Here is a 23,069-nt window from a genome sequence, read left to right as displayed (position 1 = left end):
ACATTCTGTTTTCCTTTATAAGCTTATTATGTTGGCTTTGTAGAAGCCAACATTCTGTTTTCCTATTTAAGCTTAGACAAAAATTTATCAAGAGTAACTCCTCCTAGGGCTTTCGAGCTACATGCACCAAATTCGGACATGTTGTAGACCCTGGTCTGAAGTTTGTTGCTATTACTTTTTTAAGCGATCCGAGTTCCGGTACTTCCGGTACCGGGTCTCAAATTGGCTTTTTCCCCCATAGACTCCCATTATAAACTCAGCCAGCTCCTTTAGGGGGATACTCTGACTTCTCTCCACTTGCCTCCAAATGTTTTGGCACCCTAGCACTCCATTAGATTTCACAAGATTTATGTCCACTTGCCTCCAAAAGTAACACTGACCCTTATGTCAACTTGCCTCCAAAAAGCACTAGCCTTTGCGAATACTTGCCTCATCAAAGCCAACATCAAAGTTTGTTGCGACAAACTTTGCAAATCTAGTTTTTATGTTGGCTTTGTAGAAGCCAACATTCTGTTTTCCTTTATAAGCTTATTAATGGTGCTTGCAAAGCAACATTATTACTATTGTGCCGGACAAAATTTCGACGCGTAACTTGTCCCGCAGCTTTTGTCCTAGCCCATGACTGACATGTCAAATTGACCGGCTCATTGAGGAGAGGTGTGCTATGACTTTTATAAGCGATCCGAGTACCGGTACTTCCGGTACCAGGTCTTAAAATGGCCTTTTTTCTCATAGACTCCCATTATAAATTTGGAGGTTTATAGCTCGGCAAGCTTTTGAACTATCTACACCAATCTCAGCCAGCTCCTTTAGGGTGATACTCTGAACAAACTTGGCTTAAATTAGTGTACCGTCTGGCCTTCCAATTGTGCTGCAGCCCCGCCCCCAAAATGTGCAAAATCAAAAAACTTTTTACAACATGAACATGTGACATATCAAAACACTCACAACAATGAGGGGAACTGCCTCACGTGTATTCTGGTCACGCCAAAAACAAAAAATTAGCACAACATGGACATGTGACATATCAAAACAATCAGCAGGATGAGGGGAACTTGCAAGTACCATTCACATTTTTTTCAGGAAATGTACATTCTAGTTATTATTATTATGTTGGCTTTGTAGAAGCCAAGATTCTGATTTCCGTTATAAACCTTTTATTATTATTATTATTATTATTATTATTATTATTATTATTATTAGGGTTCAAGCGCGAAGCGCTGAAAACCTATTGTTTTTGTTAGGATTTCTATTATTATTATTATTATTATTATTATTATTATTCCGCCCTAGAAACGGTCGTGCAGCCCAAACTGTAAGGCCTAGAGAGCTCAAACTTGGTCAGATGGTAGTACTGGTCACAGTTACTCAGGGCCAAAATCTCAGCGGAATCGGACAATTTGGGGCGCTTCAGCGCCCCAAAACGTGTTTGTCCCCAAAAAGCCTAAACCCCTAAAACCCCTATGTCCAAATCTCAAGTGCTTTATATCATTGGAATCCTTGGCTCATGACTTAAAAAACGTATATCTCTAATTTCATTTCCGCCATTAAATTTTTTCGCTATCGCGCATTTTATCCGAAACCTACTTTTGCTAACTAGTCCTAGGTTTTTCGCCTGATCAAGACCAATCCAGTGCAGTAATATTCTCTGGAGTCTCAAAGACAATAATTTTCGAAAAAAAGTCTAAATTTTGATTCAGGGTCCTTAAGGGGCCCCAAAAAGTTTGGACTGTGAGGAGCCAGTTTTACTAAAATGTCAATAACTCAAGAATTAAATGAGCTATCAACACCAAACTTGGGAGACATGTGAAAGAGGTCAAACTGAGGTCACAGTTCAAAAACCGTGGCGATTGGCCACTTGGTGGCGCTATAATGGAAAACTCACTAAAAACAGCCATTTTTTTAAAAAAAGCTCTCTAGCGCCCCCAACAGTCCAAAAACCCAATTTTGTGCTGACTTGTAAGGCAAAGATTCTGATTCTGGTTCTGACTCGGAGTGGGTGGGGCTTGTCTTGAAATGGGCGGGGCTTTAACCGGTAATAATTAATTTGTAATATTTATAACACTAGCTTATTACCTTTATGTTTTTATGAAATACAGCAAAAACGTGTCAGACACACAGTGTCTGGTTACTGGTTAGAGACAGCTGAAGGTTTAAAAAAGAAAAAAAATCTCCGACAGGCAGAGACGCAATGCGAGTCGCATTCTACCAAGCAAGCACCACGTCTGAACGAACCCACGTTTACCAGAACTCTACTGGTTAGTAAGTACGTATTATTAACGTTACAACCCGAAGTAAAAAGCTGAAGAAACCCTAAACGTTAACGGAAAAGACCCGAGTGACTGAGGGAGAGACAGAGAGCTGTTCTGTGTGTGACTGTGAGTGAGCATAGCGAGACACAGCAACACAATACATCTGTATGTGTGTAGGGGAGGGGCGCTGTGACTAGCCTATCACTGTAGGGGAGGGGCGCTGTGACTAGCCTACCACTGTAGGGGGGGGGCGCTGTGACTAGCCTATCACAGAACGCTGACACAATCAGCTAGCCAATGATGATTTTCATACAATCCGAGCACAGATATTGACTCGTATTACTCGTATAATACTCGTACTCGGGAGAAGTGCTTTATCCGTACCGGATACTCGTTTCAGCCGAGTATCCGGCTCATCTCTAATGGATATGACTTTGTTTATTTTAGGGAAAACTGGACGGGTGAGTACTTCACATGACATATGTTGTGGCACCCTCTGTAGCATGACATATGTAGCATGACATGACATATATTGTCATGTCAATCCAAAGGCCTTAAACGCTTGAACCCGGGAAATGCTGCTTGCAGGTTTAATTATTATTATTATTATTCCGCCCTAGAAACGATCGTGCAGCCCAAACCCTAAGGCCTAGAGAGCTCAAACTTGGTCAGATGGTAGTACTGGTCACAGTTACTCAGGGCCAAGGTCTCAGCGGAATCGGACAATTTGGGGCGCTTCAGCGCCCCTCAACGCGTTTGTCCCCATAACCCCTAAACCCCTAAAACACCTATGTCCAAATCTCAAGTGCTTTATATCATTGGAATCCTTGGCTCATGACTTAAAAAACGTATATCTCCGATTTCATCTCCGCCATTAAATTTTTTTTCGCTATAGTGCATTTTGTCCGAAACCTACTTTTGCAAACTAGTCCTAGGTTTTTCGCCTGGTCGAGACCAATCCAGTGCATTAATATTCTCTGGAGTTTCAATGTCAATAATATCTTTTCAGATCCCTACCATTGGACATCTCCTGTCAATCTTCATTATCCTGTGTGACATCACAGTCCGAACACAGTTCTAGAATCAGAGGTTCTTCTGATTCTAGAATCTCTGAGCCCTGAGTTAGTGGTCTCCTCCAAGCACATTCAGCTTCAATTAGAGGGCTGTAAGACTGTTCAGACTGTTCAAATGTAAGACTGTTCATGTATCCCAATTTCTTAGTTATTTTGTGTATGTGACTTGCGGGTCACTTTGTGTATGTGACTTGCCGGTCACTTTGTGTATGTGACTTGAGGGTCACTTTGTGTATGTGACTTGAGGGCCACTTTGTGTATGTGAGTTGCCGGTCACATTGTGTATGTGACTTGCGGGTCACTCGTTCTGCATCTGGATGCTTGTGTTTCTTCGCTTTATGGATATGACTTTGTTTATTTTAGGGAAAACTGGACAGGTGAGTACTTCACATGGCATATATTGTGCAACACAACACGTTGGTAAGCTTTTCTGTATTAGAGACACTAGGTTAGGAGCGGGTGCCACCCTCTGTAACTTGTGGGTCACTTTGTGTATGTGAAAATCCTTTAAGGCCTTAAACTCCCTAAAGGCCTTAAACGCTTGAACCCGGGAAATGCTGCTTGCAGCTTTAATTATTAATGTGCTCATTAATGTGCAAAGCACATTCTTATTCTCTTGCATACTTATTAATGGTGCTTGAAAAGCATCATTATTGTTATTCTGCATACGTATTATTATTATTATTATTCTTCCGGACACTTTTTCGGCGCGCACTTGTCCCGCAAGTTGTCCCGCAGCTTTTGTCCTAGACCCATGAATGAGGTGTCAAATCGACTGGCTCGTTGAGGACAGGTGTGCTATGACTTTTAAAAGCGATCGGAATTCCGGAATTCCCAGTACGGAAGCTCAAAGGGGTTTTTTTTCCCATAGACTTGAATGGGGAATTCTTAAAATTCTTTTGTTCTCTCTGTAGATGTAAAGCACACTCTCAATACATGTAACTATCAACTCCACACTATCAATCCAATGATTCCACAAGTATTGGCCCCCAGTCAATACACTTTTATCCAAAAGTATTGGCACCCCACCGGGTATTCACGTGACGTCATGTGTAGCCTCGCCCCCAAAATAAGCGAAATCAAAAAGTTTGCACAACATGGACAAGTCATATATCAAAACACTCAGCACGATGAGGGAAACTGCCTCACGCGTGTTTTGGTGACGTCACGTGACATCACGTGTAGCCCCGCCCCCAAAATAAGCAAAATCAAAAAGTTTGCACAACATGGACATGTCATATACCAAAACACTTAGCCCGATGAGGGGAACTGCCTCACGCGTGTTTTAGTCACGTCACGTGACGTCACGTGTAGCCCCACCCCCAAAATAAGCGAAATCAAAAAGTTTGCACAACATGGACATGTAATATATCAAAACACTCAGCCCGATGAGGGGAACTGCCTCACGCGTGTTTTGGTCACGTCACGTGACGTCACGTGTAGCCCCGCCCCCAAAGTAAGCAAAATCAAAAAGTTAGCACAACATGGACATGTCATATATCAAAACACTCAGCACGACGTCATCAGCACCATTCACATTTTCTTCAGGAGATGTACATTCTAGTTATTATTATTCTTCTTCCGGACACTTTTTCGGCGCGTAACTAGTCCCGCAGCTTTTGTCCTAGACCCATGAATGAGGTGTCAAATCGACCGGCTCATTGAGGACAGGTGTACTCTGATTTTTATAAGCGATCGGACCAACGGTGTTCGCACAGCGGACAAAAAAGCGGCGAAAAAAGTCCCATAGAAATGAATGGGAAATTCCTGAAATTCCTTTAAGCTCTCACACACGCAGCGTGCACAGAGCTCAGGCACCGCTTTTCTCCTGTGTTCTCCTAGTGACTGTAGATGTAAAGGAGACTCTCAATACATGTAACTATCAACTCCACACTATCAATCCAATGATTCCAAAAAGTATTGGCCCCCTGGTGGCGGCACTCGACACCACGTGACGTCACGTGTAGCCCCGCCCCCAAAATTAGCGAAATCTAAAAGTTAGCACAACATGGACATGTCATATATCAAAACACTCAACACAATGAGGGGAACTGACGTCACGTGTAGCCCCGCCCCCAAAATGAGCGAAATCAAAAAGTTAGCACAACATGGACATGTGACATATCAAAACACTCAGCACGATGAGGGGAATTTGCCACGTGCAAGCACCATTCACATTTTCTTCAGGAAATGTACATTCTAGTTATTATTCTTCTTCCGGACAATTTTTCGGCGCGTAACTTGTCCCGCAGCTTTTGTCCTAGACCCATGAATGAGGTGTCAAATCGACCGGCTCGTTGAGGACAGGTGTGCTATGACTTTTATAAGCGATCGGAATTCCGGAATTCCCGGTACGGAAGCTCAAAGGGGTTTTTTTTTCCCATAGACTTGAATGGGGAATTCTTAACCCTCTGGGGTCGAAAGACGCACCGGTGCGTCTTTGGCGCATTTTTTCCTCTTCGACGTGAAGTCCACTTAAAATACTAAATTTTGCAAATATTGTCTTTTTGTGTAATCTGTATGTAAGTAAAGAGAGGTACAGTTTTTCTGGCTCGACCTCATTACCACTAATGTGATCCCACCTAACGCCGTGCGCGCCATTCATATGAAAATTACCTGAGCGGGCTATGCAAATAAGATCAACGCCCCCAAACAATGTAAGAAGCACAAAGTTTTAACAGATTAAACAGATGAAGATGAAGAGCAGGACTCCGACGACGAACGTTTGTATTTTGAAGAGCGACTTGATCCGCGAGCGAGGATATAATTTCTGAAGAGTAAGTTTTACATACATTTGTTGAAATCTTGTGTGATGTAAAATTATATATACTGTATTGTATACAGACTATTTGCAAGCAGATATTAAGAGTGACTTTATAGAAACGTCTCGTAATTGGCAACTTTTATTTACCTTAATATATTAGTTCTTATTAAGCTGTATGCTGATTAATGTAATGTGAATATAAATGTGCGATGAGCTGTAAATGTGCCCGGAGATATGTCATGTGTTAATGTTTAGCCATAAATATGTCCGGTAATGGCCCGTTAACAAACATATACAGGGCATCTCTGTACTCAATTATTTTATCTCAGCTATGTTTAACTGCCTTAGTTATTGCTTTATAAGTTTGTTACTGTGGAGAATACATTATATTAATTATTAAAAACTTTTGTAGGAATGTGGCTGCATCACTCTTGTCTTCACCTGCACCGGCTGCAACACTTTCACCTTCGTTTGATGCTCGCACTGGGGCACGCAGCAACGAGAACAATAAGGAGTACGTCCACATGTAACCATTTTTTTCTATTATGCGTGCAGAATATTTGTATTACTGATGTGGAAAATACATTATATTAATTGTGTTGCTTCGTACTTTGCAAATACATGATACTAATTATGTTTTTTTTTTTTAGGAATGTGGCTGCAACACGTTCACCTTCGTTTGATACTCGCACGAGGGCACGCAGCAACGCAACTGGGAACAAAAAAGAGTACGTCAACATGTACCCATTTTTCTGTTATATTGTATATTAGTATATATTAGTTATATATTATTATTACTAATGTGTTGCTTAGTACTTTGGAAAATACATGAGACTAATTATGTTGTTTTTTTTTTTAGGAATGTGTCTGCATCACCTTTACCTTTACCATCACCTGCTACTCACACATGCCGTAGGTCTTCTTTCAGTTCAAAGCAACTGAGACTAATGTGTGTTCAGTTAAATAGGAACTGTTTTGAGCAATGGCATGACGACATTTAAACTCCATTCTCAAAGATTCACAGTGTGTGATGGCTTACAAATTTCTATCTTATTTTTTATATTGTAAAGAATCATTCCATACAATAAAGCTTCTTGACTCTTGACTCTATTGTATTGTTCATGTTTTTTTACCATTGGTAAAATAAAAGTCTTATTTTGTCAAGTACAGATATAAAAGTCTTTTGTACTTTATTGTACACTATTTTATTAAACTACAAGCAAAAGATTTTCTCTTTGAGTCATTCTTTTGCCAACACAATCCAGACTAAGCCATTAGGGGGTTGGGCCTCCTCAGGTGTGAATCATCAATATTCATGACCATTGACCTGCCCTCGCATATTGCCTTTACACAACAAAAACTGTCTTACAAAAGTTAAATCAATGTATTGTTTCATGTGAATGAGTGGGTAAAATGGTTTTTACATCTTTTTGTAGCAAATTCTCAACTCTACAAGAGTAGAGAACTTTATTGTTTGTGAACAAATGTTTAGTATGTGTTTCTTGGCCTTATTTCAGCAACTTTTCTTTTTCTTTTTTTTACTAACCACGCATAAACATCATTTACTTAAAAATACAAACATGTACATACATTTTACTTACATAATATTGTAGCCCAGTTTGTGCTGAATACAGTGTTATGTGATATTAGCCATTAATATGTTTTGAAGTAACTGAAAAAAGACCAAATGTAAGAGCATGTCAGAACCTCTGCCAGTGTCACAAAATGGTCAGACCCCAGAGGGTTAAAATTCTTTTGTTCTCTCTGTAGATGTAAAGCACACTCTCAATACATGTAACTATCAACTTCACACTATCAATCCAATGTTTCCACAAGTATTGGCCCCCAGTCAATACACTTTTGTCCAAAAGTATTGGCACCCCACCAATTCACTGTTACTTAAACAAAACATTGTTTATGTTTATTCACGTGACGTCAGGTGTAGCCCCGCCCCCAAAATACTGTTCTATGCAGTATAATAATAAATAGACTTCCATAATGACTGCAGTTTTTACATGAAATGTCAAAACACTTAGTAGTTACTTTTGTCCAAAAGTATTGGCACCCCACCGGGTATTCACGTGACGTCACGTGTAGCCCCGCCCCTAAAATAAGCGAAATCAAAAAGTTTTGCACAACATGGACATGTCATATATCAAAACACTCAGCCCGATGAGGGGAACTGCCTCACTCGTGTTTTGGCACGTCACGTGACATCACGTGTAGCCCCGCCCCCAAAATAAGCAAAATAAAAAAGTTAGCACAACATGGACATGTCATATATCAAAACACTCAGCTTGATGAGGGGAACTGCCTCACGCGTGTTTTGGTCACGTGACGTGACGTCACGTGTAGCCCCGCCCCCAAAGTAAGCAAAATCAAAAAGTTATCACAACATGGAAATGTCATATATCAAAACACTCAGCACGATGAGGGGAACTTGCCACGTGCAAGCACCATTCACATTTTCTTCAGGAAATGTACCGTTCTAGTTATTATTATTATTCTTCCGGACACTTTTTCGGCGCGTAACTTGTCCCGCAGCTTTTGTCCTAGACCCATGAATGAGGTGTCAAATCGACCGGCTCATTGAGGAGAGGTGTGCTATGACTTTTATAAGCGATCAGAATTCTGGAATTCCCGGTACGGAAGCTCAAAGGGGTTTTTTTTCCAAATAGACTTGAATGGGGAATTCTTAAAATTCTTTTGTTCTCTCTGTAGATGTAAAGGAGACTCTCAATACATGTAACTATCAACTCCACACTATCAATCCAATGATTCCACAAGTATTGGCCCCCAGTCAGTACACTTTTGTCCACAAGTATTGGCACCCCACCGGGTATTAATGTGATGTCAGGTCTAGCCCCGCCCCCAAAATACTGTTCTATGCAGTATAATAATAAGTAGAATTCCATAATGACTGCAGTTTTTAAAATGAAATGTCAAAACACTTAGTAGTCACTTTTGTCCAAAACTATTGGCACCCCACCGGGTATTCACGTGACGTCACGTGTAGCCCCGCCCCCAAAATAAGGGAAATCAAAAATTTGCACAACATGAACATGTCATATGATGACCCATGCTCTGCTGCGACAGCACGACCTGTATTTTGTTTGATCCAGTTTTGTCATGTTCAACCCGTTTATGAGTGTTAAGTGCACGTCTTTTGTGTTTTTGGTTCTATGTTACGTTATACTTAGCTGGATAAACAATTCATCACTACAAGGTGATTACTATCACAATAATCCTGACGGCATGGCTGATTGGCAGGAACAACGCACATCCGACAGACACCGACAACAGGTTACTCACTTATAGCCGTGATGCACTTTTACTACACCGGTCCTCACTGCTGTGTAACATCAAGCCTGATGTGCTTCTACCACCGGAGCTTCGGCCGAGGAAAAGAGGAAGACATGGGGTATTCGCAGTAGAATTAGAAAATGACCATTCAAACCTCCTCTTCCCTCCATCATTCTGTCAAATGTACGCTCACTTCGCAATAAAATGGATTTGCTACATGCAAGGTGTCGACTGGAAAGGGCCTTCAGGGACATATGTATCATTGCCCTGTCAGAAACATGGCTAGACCAGTCGGTCTCGGATGCTGAAGTCAGTCTGGACAATTTTACTATAATTAGTGCAGACAGAACTGAGCAATCGGGGAAGACGCATAGTGGTGGGGTGTGCTTGTACATAAACAACAGGTGGTGTGATAACATCAAAGTACATCACAAGTCATGTACAGCCGATTTGGAGATACTAACTGTGTCCCTTCGTCCCTACTACCTGCCCCGGGAATTCCCTGTTGTTGTGGTCAGCTGTGTTTATGTTGCCCCCAGCGCCAATATCAATAAAGCAGCTGAGCCTATAGCCGGGGATGCTAACAACAAGTTAGCTACGTATCCTGGTGCACCGCTGTTCATTCTGGGGTACTTTAACAACTGCAAGTTGGACTGTGTGTTGCCATCATTCCAGCAGTATGTTAATATTCCCACAAGGCAGGCAAACATCCTGGATATGTGTTATGGCAATATAACTGATGCATTTCGTTCCTGCTCTTATCCACTGCTAGGAGCTGCCGATCATAACATCATCTCACTTCTCCCGCTATATAAACAACAACTGAAGAAACAGTCCACAATGCTACAGTGCCCCACAGTGGTCAGAGGACGCCATCGCACGCCTACAGGGTTCCTTGAGATGCACTGATTGGAACATTTTTGACGGGAATCTGAATGACAAGGCTTCTGTTATTACTGATTATATAAGATTTTGTATCAGCATGTGCATTCCTGTTAAAACAGTAAGGAAATATCCAAACTCCAACCCATGGATTACTTCCCAAATTAAACAATGTCTTAAAGAAAAACATAAAGCATTCAAAGAGAAGAACTGGGTTAGCTTGAAATTGGCAAACCGCAATATTAAGAATGCTGTATTTAAGGCAAAACTGAAATACAAGGACAGAGATTTTTCCAACATGAACACAAAACAAGCATTCCAGACAGTACGGACACTAACAGGATGTGAACCCAGAACAACTTAATGTACAAATTCTGCAATAGATCCAGTACTATTTGTAGAAGAACTGAATGCATTTTACGCTCGTTTTGACAAGCAGGACTTTTCATCTGAATGTGCTGACATCTTGAGAGCCCTCCCTCCTCCAGACCCTGATGAATTACCCCCCTTTACTGTGGAAGATGTGAGGCATCAGCTCAGCAGATGTAAGCTGGGCAAGGCCCCGGGTCCCGATGGCATCTCAGCACGGGTGCTGAAGAACTGCGCCCAAGAACTCTCATATGTCTTTCATTTACTTTTCAGCGAGGTTTATCTCACTGCCATCATACCTTCCATATGGAAAATGTCCGTCATAATCCCGGTTTCTAAGAAACCTAGGCCTTCAGAGCTTAACGACTACCGACCTGTTGCCCTTACATCTATAATTGTGAAATGCCTGGAGAAGCTGTTGCTGAAATCTATTTTGCCAGCTGTCAGTCCACAAATGGACCCCCTCCAATTTGCCTATAAGGCTAAAAGAGGCACAGAGGACGCCGTAGCCTGTCTGATGAATCTCCTCCTTCAGCACCTGGATTTCCCTGGCAATTTTGCTCGGATAGTTTTTGTGGATTTTAGCTCTGCCTTTAATTGCATCCAAAGACGTGATGATTCAGAAGCTGTTTCACTTCAACATCCCATCTCGGCTGATTCAACTTATACACAACTTTCTTAGCGACAGGCAGCAAGTAGTATGGCTGGGCTCAATTACATCTTCTGCTCTTACTATTAATACCGGAGCACCGCAGGGCTGTGTGTTAAGCCCATTTTTGTATACACTCTACACAAATGACAATATCAGCCCTTCGTCTAGCATAAAATATTTAAAATATTCTGATGACACAGCCATTCTTTCCCTGCTTAGAGACAACAACATTGTCATGGATTATCACACCACTGTTATGCACTTCACTCAGTGGTGTGAGGGTAACTACCTGAATCTGAATGTTAGCAAGACAAAAGAGCTGATAGTCAGTCCCTCTTCACCTCAGCACCCTATTGTCATTCAAAATCAACCAGTTGAAATAGTGGACAGTTTCAAATATCTGGGAGTGACACTGGATAACACACTCACCTTTGCTCAGCACATTATGGACATTCAGAAAAGAAGTCATCAAAGACTGTCAGTCATTCGCAAACTCAAAGGACTTAATGTCGCTCCTCATTTACTATTATTACTTTATCAAAGCATTATTCAGTCAATTTTACTGTATTGTTCAACTTGTTTTTTCGGCATGCTTTCTGTTAAAAAATATGGTCAAACTCACAAAGGTGTCCAATATTGCTGCAAAAGTTATAGGTCTTCCAACAGCTAACCTTATAGAACTCAATAACACAGCTATCGGACGCTTTGCCATTTCAATAGAACGGGATTCCACACACCCACTAAATGAGCACCTAGCCCCACTGCCCTCAGGGTGCAGGTACAGGGCTCTGAGGTGCAGGAGGGCCCGCTTTGGAAGAAGCCTGATTCCCTCAGTCATTAAGTATCTTAACAACAGACATCGCTGAGTGTTATTCTGAATGTTTCTTGACATGTGTGTATTATGACTGTTTATGTTTATGTTGTGTGTGTCGAACAAGTGCAGTGTTGTGGAAAGGAATTTCCCCTTTGGGGACAATAAAGTAAAGTAAGTATAAGTATATATCAAAACACTCAGCCCAATGAGGGGAAGTGCCTCACGTGTATTCTGGTCACATCACGTGACGTCACGTGACGTCACGTGATGACACGTGAAAATTAAAGATTAGCACAACATGGACATGTGACATATCAAAACACTCAGCCCAATTAGGGGAAGTGCCTCACGTGTATTATGGTCACGTCACGTGACGTCACTTGTAGCCCCGCCCCCAAAATAAGCGAAAACAAAAATTATCACAACATGGACATGTCATATATCAAAACACTCAGCCCAATGAGGGGAAGTGCCTCACGTGTATTCTGGTAACGTCACGTGACGTCACGTGTAGCCCCACCCCCAAAATAAGCGAAATCAAAAATTGACCACAACATGGACATGTCATTAAAATTCTCCCAACCGTTCATCATCTGCATCAAATAGGTCTTTTATAAAATCCCACAATGGTATTTCAGCCTATTAATCATCAGGGGTCTCTACTAGGACTCTCAGTACTGGGCTCACCAGTCGTGGCCTCCAGATCACTTTTATTTTCTCATACCAATTATCACATGGACAGAAATAATGGAAAATCACGATGGAAAGAAACTTTCTAATGCCCACAGTCCATCAAAGCCTGTCAGGGACCACAATTTAGCCGCTATCTGATTTTCTGACTAAGTAGACGAGTTTTTTTTCCCCCGAAGTAGACGAGTTGGATGTTGGAAGCTGCGCGAAGCTGTGCGTGTCCGTGACGTTGTTACTAAGAGGAATTAAAGCTCAAAAGCGGGATGACGTTTCTGTTCTTGTCTATAAAATGCAACACAATAATTCTCCTTTCTCATTTTACTCAGGATATTAATCTGCTCTTCATGCAATCCTTTGTGTGTAGACAGATGTTCTAAATATTGTGTGTCGTGCCGTGTTATAATGTAACAGAGTACAAATACTTCTTTACGTAAGTATAAATTTCACAAATCTGTACTTTACTTCGCTTTTTAAATTTAAACTTTTCACTTGTACTCCGTTATATTTCCACTAAGCATCCTTGTTACTCGTTACTACAAACTAAAAGCAGAAGAATGCCATAAGGGAGATTACACTGCTCTTAGCTTGGATTGCATTACGCACATCCGCACGCTCTATGGAAAAGCACAAGCGCGCGCAGCGTGCACGCACTGTTAGAGCTGGAAAGAGCGCAAAAACAACCAACCGCAGTGAAATGACACTATTCTTGTTACCAGCGTTATAGCACAAACAAAATATTAATGCAAGCACTCCATGCAATACTTCATAAACATAATATTTATTGATTTGGTCTTTGTCTTGTCAATATTATTATTTATTTATTATTAATGACTACATTCATTGGACACACTGTGGAAACTGCACACATACATGAACTGATCTGAAAATTTTGAAATTTTGGTGTCCACTTTTGCCATTTTACATAATACCATAATTTTTTGCTAACTATGTAGTCATATAAGATATAATATAAACCTCCTCTTACTTTAAATTCACACCGATGGCTAAAACCCCTAAAGATGAAATCCTAAACCCTGAAATCCTTATGCCTACCTAAAAATCACTGAAATTTTACTTCTTATTTCTACTTCAACTACTTAAGTACATTAAGTATCAGAAAATTACTTTTGATACTTAAATACTAGTGCTATTAAGTATTTTGATACTTAAATACTATTAATCATATCGCAATCGCAATATCAAGCCTGTGCAATTATATGACGCAAAATGCTGTGATTTTATGAAATAAATAAATAATAAATAAATGCATGTGTGGACATGACAACCCATTCTCTCTGAAAGCTGTTTGCCTATTTCATACACTACACCGCTATCCGCTAATAAAAAAAAAGACCAGTGAGTTTCAGTTTATGCAGTGGCACGTGACTTTTTCCGGTGTGCAGCGCGGAACGGGTGAAGATGGATGCCGAGCAGACGGACACTGAACTGTAGTGTTAATTTCGTCAGACAAGACGAGACGAAATATGTTCGTCAACAAACTTTTTTTTCATGACTAAGACGAGACGATGACAAGACTGCACCACTGTCCAAAAACGCTGACTAAGACTAAATTAACATGCATTATTGTTGACGAAAAAAGACGTGGCAAAAATGTTTTGTATAAAATAAAAACTAAGATATTGTGATGAGTCTGTCTGTGTTTTTGCCCCGTTTCTGTCTGCTGTCTTTCCCTGTTGTTAATTGTTTGCTCTGCCCACTCGTTTGTTCCCATGGACACTGATTGAACTCATTCATCTCCTCAGGTGTGTTGTCTTTGTCTCTGATTGTCTCTGCTTTGTCATTGGTTCCTGTCAGCTATATATACTCTGTTTGTCCGCTTCCCTGGTGTTGGCCGTTGTAGCATGTTGGAAGTTTGTTTCTATGTTCCCTTTCCCTGTTAGCTCTTTGTTCTGTTTGTCTGTTTCTTGTGTTTTGGATAATTAAACTATAGACTGCATTTGGATCCTTGCTCGCCTTTGTCCTGTATCACAACAGATATAATCTCTCTTCATTTTCGTCTACAATTGTCTCTGCTTTTTCATCAGCTGTTACGCCTTTAAAATATTCAGAACGAGTTTGCGGCTTTGAGCTGTTGCTCAAGTTACAAGTCAACGAAGCGGATTCCGCTTATTATATTGCTACCTACCAAATAAATCAATAATTTGTCACAAAATGATGACTCCTTAAAAAGGAGTTTATTGATTTACAAACGATTGTATTGCTTCCTCTAAAGAAAATAGTGCGCTCCGTCTCTACGGTTAGAATCCTGTGTGTCCATGGCAACACTCTGTTTTTCATGGCAATGGTGTGTTATAGTTTGCAGCGGTCTGTTAAAAATAAATAAATAAATAAAAAATCCCGAGCACAAGTCCACCGTCTAGGCAGGCTTTTTGTGTTAAATTATATTTCCTGTCGCTGCGCAGGCTCTTTTATTGTACATGACAGCTTATGTCCCGATGACCGGTCTTTGCATTACGATTAAAAGCAGTATCAATAAAATAAAAAAATGTGATGTGGAGTCAAGTTCGAGTGTATGCACTGTTTAAACGAGTGTTCTCAACTTCTCACTGATACTTTTGTGATTCGCAGAGTTTTGACAAGTTTTATAGCCTTGATTTTGTTTCTTATTCAAAAGTGGTGACAGAAAAAACTCAGCACCCCCAACCTGAAACCTCTTCCCACGCCCCTGTCACAATCACATTATAATCAAAATTAATAATTAGGCTTAAAAGCAAATGTATATGTAAGGGAATCAAGTTTAACAATTACATGTAATATTGTTCCAAATATCATCAATAATGGTGCGTGCAACACCATGTATAACTTACATTAAGTTGGTAATTGGTATATATATATATATATATATATATATATATATATATATATATATATACACCTACAGTTTTGATCTTAGGCATTTCATTAAGTTATTTATTTCCACTATAACACTTGTGTTCCTGATATTATTGCATTTAATGAAGCCTCGTTGTATTTATTCTTACAATAGATTCCAGATGTGGTCAAACTACAATTTTTTGACTAAAACTAGACTAAAATTAAAAGACTTTTAGTCGACTAAAACTTGACTAAGATATCTTGAGTTTTCTTTTGACTAAAACTAGACTAAAATGACGGGACCTTTAGTCGACTAAAACTTGACTAACAAAAAAGATATGTGAATGACTAAATGTGACTAAAACTAACAAGGACATTTGGCACAAGACTAAGACTAAATTAAAAATAGGTGACGAAATTAACACTACTGAACTGGTGGCCAGAAAAAATGCTACCTCTGTTATATGGCGATATTTTGGCTATAAGATATCCGACACTGAGCAGAGAGAGATACTGTGAAGAATTTGTAAAAAATAAAGTTGCTACATCATGTGGCAACATGACAAACTTATATCAGCACCTGAAACAGCACAGAGAAAAGTATGATGAATACCAGAGGTGGGAGTAAGTCACACATGTGCAAGTCACAAGTAAGTCTCAAGTCTTATGTCTCATTTTTTGTGAGAGTCAAGTCAAGTCAAGTCACTGCTTTATGTCAAGCAAGTCAAGTCAAGTCGTAGCTTAAGTCAAGCAAGTCACTGGCAAGTCATACATATGTTTGATGATTTAACTAAATGTAGATATTAAACAAGGTTAAATCAACAGTATTTATGGACTATGAAAAAACTACAAAGAATAAGATGTAAATTTAACTGAAATTAGGCCAACATAAAAGAATGAAAAGTTTCAATATGCCTCAAACGTGGCAGACGACCATGGAAAAGTGTATATATAAAAAAGTACAATGGGTTCTATGCAACCAAATGGCATTTATTGAACAGGCAGGCTTTAAATGGGACAATTTTCAATAGATCCTTTCTATCAACAGAATAACAACAACAAATCACGTCAATCAAAAAACTTAAATTATTGAATAACACAAACCTTGTGAGAATTAACTATTCGAGAGAGAGAGAGAGAGAGAGAGAGAGAGAGAGAGATGATTGTATGAGTGAGTGTAATTTATTAATATTAAATGATAGTTCACCCAAAAATAAAAATTGTCATTTTCTCACCCTCATGATGTTACAAACCTGTATAAATTTCTTTGTTCTGATGAACACACATTTTTGAGGAATATTTGTAACCAAACCATTCATGAGCCTCATTCACTTCCATAGTGGGGAAAAAAAGAACACTATGGAAGTGAATGGGGCTCATGAATGGTTTGGTTACAAACATTGCTTAAAATATCTTCCTCTGTGTTCATCAAAACAAAGAAATTTATACAGGTTTGTAACATCATGAGGGTGAGAAAATGAAAAATATTTACAATGCATTGCACTTGCAAAAAATTAAATTGGATAAAACTTTGTCACTCAATTGTGAGCGATGTGGTTGCATTATCACCCCACCATGGCTGAATACCCGCTCAACAGGTGCACTTGATGCAGGGATGGCCATAACTCTTTCCGCTACCTTGAACAATGACGGGAGGGTGTGTCTGTTCACAGCCCAAAACTGCAGGGAGTCCTGTCCATCACAAATGTCCAAATAGTGGTTAAACTGAATAAGGGGACTGGAACTTGAATCTCTCTTCTGCTGCTTGCGGTAAGCTGTGAACAGTACAGTCTGATGTTTTGGCACTGTTATTGGATCCTCCTGCTCATGGCTGTGGGAAGAGACTGTGGTAGCTATGCATGCTTCCTTGATAATCAAGTCTGAATAAGCAAAAGCAAGAATATGAATCTGAATTTGAAACAAGAATATGAAACAAAATGTACATGTGTTGAATACTGTGAACAAACAGTGCAACAGGTTATGGATAATGTAAAATAAGCACCTATGTACAGTAATGAAAATATACCATATGCTATTTTTTATTTTAGTCTAGCTCAGACAAGTTGATGTAAAATTGTATAACATACCTTTAATCATGGCAAACACAACCTCCTTGGTATTTTCAGGGACCAAGACATCATGGTTTATCCACATTGAGGCAAATGAAGGATCCAGCAGAGCAGCTTTTAGGTATAGAGGGTCAGAGAATGGCAATAATGGCCCATCACTCTCTCCATCTGCCATCTTCACATTAACAAAGATCCCTCTGAATCTTCTTTTGAGAGATGCTTGCAGGCTACAGATCAAACTGCCCAAATAGCACACGCTCTCCTTTTGATTTTCCAGGTGGTGATTAAGAGGAAGGACACAGGGAACCACAGCACTTATGGTCACATGTTTTTCACCTTGTGTAAGATCTGTGGCTTCTGCAAAGGGTTGAAGGACTTGGACAAGTTCCTGCATCTGATTCCACTCTCTAGCTGTGAATATTGTCTCTTTGTGTCCTTCATTTTCAAGAAATGTACATAGTCTTAGGTGTTCACAGCTGAGTACTGCTTTCAGTTGCCTCAGTGTGGAATTCCAGCGTGTGACAACAGAGGCTGGGATTCCACGCTGTCCAAACTCCTTCTCAAAGTTGTCCTTGAAAGAGATACTTGTGTGGAGTAAGGAACTCATCCTGGAGGTTTTGGCAAGGGATGCATTGATTAATTTTGTCTCTTTAAGGCCATCTCCTATGACCAACTGAAGAGTGTGTGCAAAACACTGGAGCCGTGTCTGGGATTTGGTGCTAAAAGATTTTTCAACCATCTCTTGGTCCTCAACTGCGAGGTCATTCCAAATGTCAGAATCTTCAAGGTCGTCTTCTATATCTCCCTGTGCTGGGAAACACGTGCTGAATGCCTTTTTCATGTTTGCAGCGTTATCACAGATTATGTGTTCAATCTTTCTCCTGATCTGGTACTCTTCACATATTTGCTGAAATTCTTCACAAATTCTCTCTCCAGTATGAGAACCTTTGAAGCGGTTACATACAAGCAACTGTGATTTTAACTGCAGACTGTTATCTTCTGTACTGAGCCAGTGTGCTGTGACTCCTAGAAAGCCTCTCATCCTACGATCTGACCATATATCTACTGTCACTGAAACATTATCTGCCTTTGCTAGATCATTTTTCAACTTCAGCTGTTTTTCTGCCACTAGATCGTCTAGCTTTGAAGTAATAGTTCTTTGACTAACAGGGGAGTATTTGTTGTCCATTACTGATAAAAAGTGAAGAAAACTTTCATGCTCAATGATGGATAAAGGCATGTTGCAGTTTATAATTAGGTCTGACAGTATTGAGTTTGTAATGGCTCTCTGCTGGGGATGGTTGGTGCTGTAGTGTGGTATCCTTGATTCAATGAATTGGGAAATTGGACGCTGATCTGGGTCAAATGTGGCCTTGGTGTGGAGGTATTCTTCATATCTAAACAGAAGGAAGAGAAAGAAACATGACAGGCATATTTATTTTATTCATTACATAGTTTATCATTACATTAAAAGCTGTAATTTGAATTAACGCATTGTGTTCATTTAACTGGTATACTAGGTGAATCAGTTGGCTTGCTGTAGAGAATGTGACGTTTGTTTAGTGTAGCCTGTGATATGTTTGAAAGGGGCATGCTAAAGTGTAATGCTAAACTCTTTCACCACCAGCTTTTTTTTTTTTCAAAAATGGATACCTACCATTAGCATACCTATCATACTTTTTTCTCAATAACATTTGAGTGCCTTGAATTATTGATTTTTATCAACTTCTAACATGGCTAAGACGTTATCTGAAAACAAGGGGACAGACTTTGTTACTTACAGTTTTTTGTGGGATTTGTAGTGTCGAATGAAATTCGATGTGGTGCTGGTTGTATCGGATATCTTCGTCTTGCAGGCCTTGCATACGGCTGTTCTTCTCTTCGCGTCTTGTACAAAATCCCGGTACCCGAACTTAATTATTTTGGGGGCCGCGCCTTCCATGTTTCGTCACGACTGTTATTAGTTAGTGCGCGCGCTCCCTCTGCTTGCCTGCTGCATCACGTGGTTAGATTACGCTCTTGCGTGCGTTCAAAAACATTCATTCATTCATTTTCTACCGCTTATCCGAACGGGCATTTTTTGAACAGGCGTTCAAAACAGATTTATTAAAAAAAAAAAAAAAAAAAAGAAGTTATTTCGAGTCATTTAACCCAAGTCCGAGTCAAGTCTCAAGTCATGACTGTCAAGTCAAAGTCAAGTCGAGTCTTTTTTAAATATTTGTCAAGCAAGTCTCAAGTCTCAAATTTGCGACTTAAGTCTGACTCGAGTCGAGTCATATGACTCGAGTCCCCCATCTCTGATGAATACATGAAAGTATAAAGCCCAGATTAGTAAAGAAACAACGGAACAAAAAGAACAATCTATAAGACAAAAAAAAAAAAAAAACACAATTACAGATGTGTTTGAGAGTGTTGCGCCATATGAAAGGTCTTCACAGAGATATAGAGAAATCACCAACTCTATAATGCACCAACTCTCATGCTTGGCAGGAGACATGTTGCCCATATACACCGTTAGCAAAGGCGGATTTCAGAAAATGATCCGCATACTGGACAAGAGGTACCAGCTGCCCTCGCGGAACTATTTCTCTCAAGTTGCAATCCCTGAGCTTTATGCTATATGCTTGTTTTTTTGGCAAAGAACCTCTCAAGTGATAAGTACAGCTTTTTAGGAAGAGGATTTGGAAGTACCAGTTTGTTGCTTTGTTTTTGTAAATGACCAACAACAGTTTTAGTGCTTTGAACCACACATTTATATCCAAATTCCTTTTTGAATGTTTATACAAAAATGTTATGTCCAGGTAAAATATCCCTGTTTGGACAGAATGTTCAAAATATCTTATTTTCATGAACATAGAAATTACTTTATTCTATTTATTATATTTAGCTGTACTATTGAGACAATAACAAGTTTGTTTGCAGTAATGCAAAGATGTTATTTTGTAAAAATATTTTAATTTGAAAACGTTTTGCATATGTTTGTTGTTGTTGCTAGTTTGAGTTGAGAAATACAAATTTCAGCATTATCAGTAATCTGTGTGTGCATTTTCCTTGAGAACCAAGCAAGTTGACTCATGATACCATTTGTTTATTATATTGCAATCGCATATCACAATCACAATATTGACCTCAATAATTGCAATATGACATTTTCCCTAAATCATACAGCCCTATTAAGTACAGTATATATCAGATACTTTAAGACGTTTATTATAATAAAAGGTATTATACTATAAAGGTTATTTACTATTATTAAAGGTAGTATGTTATAATATAAGGTAAAATATTCTACTAAAGTCTTTTTCTAGTATGATACTTGTACTTTTATTCAAGTATTGTTTTTTACTACTTTATACAATACTGGTGTCGTGCTTACTTACCTATTTTCTCCTTCTGGGACTTTTTTTTTTTAAAAAACATTTAATTGCCCACAATGCAATTCCTAACTCCCTGTCAATTTGTCCAACCAATACACCTACGGTATATTACACACAACAATTCCTCCTCCATTCGGATTATGGAGTTACTTGAACAATATCTTTGTTACTAAAACAATATCTTGCAATTACTTTTACTACATCACACATCAAACCGAATCGTCATTCGGTTCAACAATTTACATATGCACATAAACAATTCAATACGCATATACTCATTACCGTATACTTCACCGAATACTCATTACTATATACTTCACCGTATACTCATTACCGGGGGTCCCCCATCCCTACCAAGCAGACCTGTCTCATCCGACAGCGGTATTCTAGGGACTAACATTTTCTACACCTGCCCGTGCAGCCACAGTCTGTGAGTTTAATAGCACCCACACACTGGCGGTATCCGCAGGAATTTTCCAGGCCTAACAACAACACATATATCTGCTGTAAATATCCACTCATGAGATTTTTCACACACACACACACACAGTCACAAATCAAAACCAATACAAAAACTACACCCCCCATCTACTGTACGTATGGGGCTTTCCCTTTGCTTTTTCTCATCCAGTTCTTTTATTTCACCCTTGGGGGTTCTTGATTTCGAGGGCAGCTGTCTGCCTTCCTCACCAGGGCCCCTCCCCAGTCAGGCCACAGATTCACTATACACAGACATTTGAATATACAGTAACAGGCGTCTGCTCACCTTGTTATTATGGCCTGCCTCTGTAACCCTTCTGAGAGAGTGGTCCCGGTTCCAGACCTAGATCACGCTGTCCCTTATCGAGCCCCACGTTGGACGCCATTAAATATGTCGGAACTTAGAGCCCGTCTCCAAGTGGACATATCGCAGACTTTTAGCCAAATATCATTCATCTTCTACCGCTTATCCAAACTACCTCGGGTTACGGGGAGCCTGTGCCTATCTCAGGCGTCATTGTGCATCAAGGCAGGATACACCCTGGACGGAGTGCCAACCCATCGCAGGGCACACACACACTCATTCACTCACACAATCACACACTAGGGAAATTTTCCAGAGATGCCAATCAACCTACCATGCATGTCTTTGGACCAGGGGAGGAAACCGGAGTACCCGGAGGAAACCCACGAGGCACGGGGAGAACATGCAAACTCCACACACACAAGGATTAGGTGGGAATCGAACCCCGACCCTGGAGGTGTGAGGCGAACGTGCTAACCACTAAGCCACCGTGCCCCTAGCCAAATATCAACTATTTTAATTAAACATCACTGATAGCACTAACATTAATACAAATAAAACAATGAGAAGACTCTTCAGACCTGGATGAGGATGAGCAAACTTCTTTATTCTATATACTTCTTTATCAGCCACCCATTCCATTGAGCTCAAGGAAAAATTTAAAAGTAACAAATAAAAACCCAAAAGAGCATTCCCCTGCAACCAAAAAAAGATCCCCCCTTCCCCAAGAAAACTCCCCAAATTATACTCTGACACCTCTAGGCGCCTCCTCTTTTAATTTACATACCTTGCATACAATTACCCATTCTTTCTAAAAGTTGCCCTCACAGCCATGCCTAATCATTTACCTGACTTCTCAGAATTCCCCTTATTTTCCAGAATTACCTCATATACCTCCTAAGTGACCTAATGTCCTGTTTTTCTGATTCCATATTTCCCAGACTCAAGGTCTGCCCTTGGACTTTTCTATATATGTCCTTGTCATTCTGTCCTTGTTAATTTCCTATTATTTCCAACCTTCTTCGTCATTGATTTTAAAAAATGTGCTCGAGAGAGCTTTATTTCCTTGTTTGTATCACACTTGTCACTCAGTCTTCCATGACAGACGTCTTATGGATTAATCCTCCTTTCAGCTACAATGAGTAAGTTTTTCTCATTTCTTCTCTTGCTATTTTATGCTGTATATGATTTCTACTGATTATATG

General features: G+C 39.8%; 1 protein-coding gene across 1 annotated transcript; it reads right to left on the bottom strand.

Moving 5' to 3' along the window:
• Positions 1–17,122: 17,122 nt before the first annotated feature.
• On the bottom strand, positions 17,123–17,878 carry LOC132851634 (zinc finger BED domain-containing protein 4-like). The gene is made up of 2 exons (XM_060878602.1): positions 17,722–17,878; positions 17,123–17,514 (listed from the first exon to the last, which is right to left on the bottom strand). The coding sequence occupies exons 1-2, from the start codon at positions 17,876–17,878 to the stop codon at positions 17,123–17,125; spliced, it is 549 nt and encodes a 182-aa protein (XP_060734585.1).
• Positions 17,879–23,069: the final 5,191 nt, after the last annotated feature.

This window comes from Tachysurus vachellii, chromosome 9 (genome assembly GCF_030014155.1).
Source record: "Tachysurus vachellii isolate PV-2020 chromosome 9, HZAU_Pvac_v1, whole genome shotgun sequence".
NCBI classification, from domain to species: Eukaryota; Metazoa; Chordata; class Actinopteri; order Siluriformes; family Bagridae; genus Tachysurus; species Tachysurus vachellii.
This window is presented reverse-complemented; position numbering and strand designations above follow the sequence as displayed.

What these genes read in the sequence shown, in the direction of transcription:
- LOC132851634 (XM_060878602.1), bottom strand. Translation starts at nt 17,878, where the DNA reads ATGGCAGATGGAGAGAGTGATGGGCCATTATTGCCATTCTCTGACCCT. An exon ending in TGTGTTTGCCATGATTAAAG is followed by an intron (nt 17,515 to 17,721) that starts GTATGTTATACA and finishes TTGCTTATTCAG; the next exon opens with ACTTGATTATCAAGGAAGCA.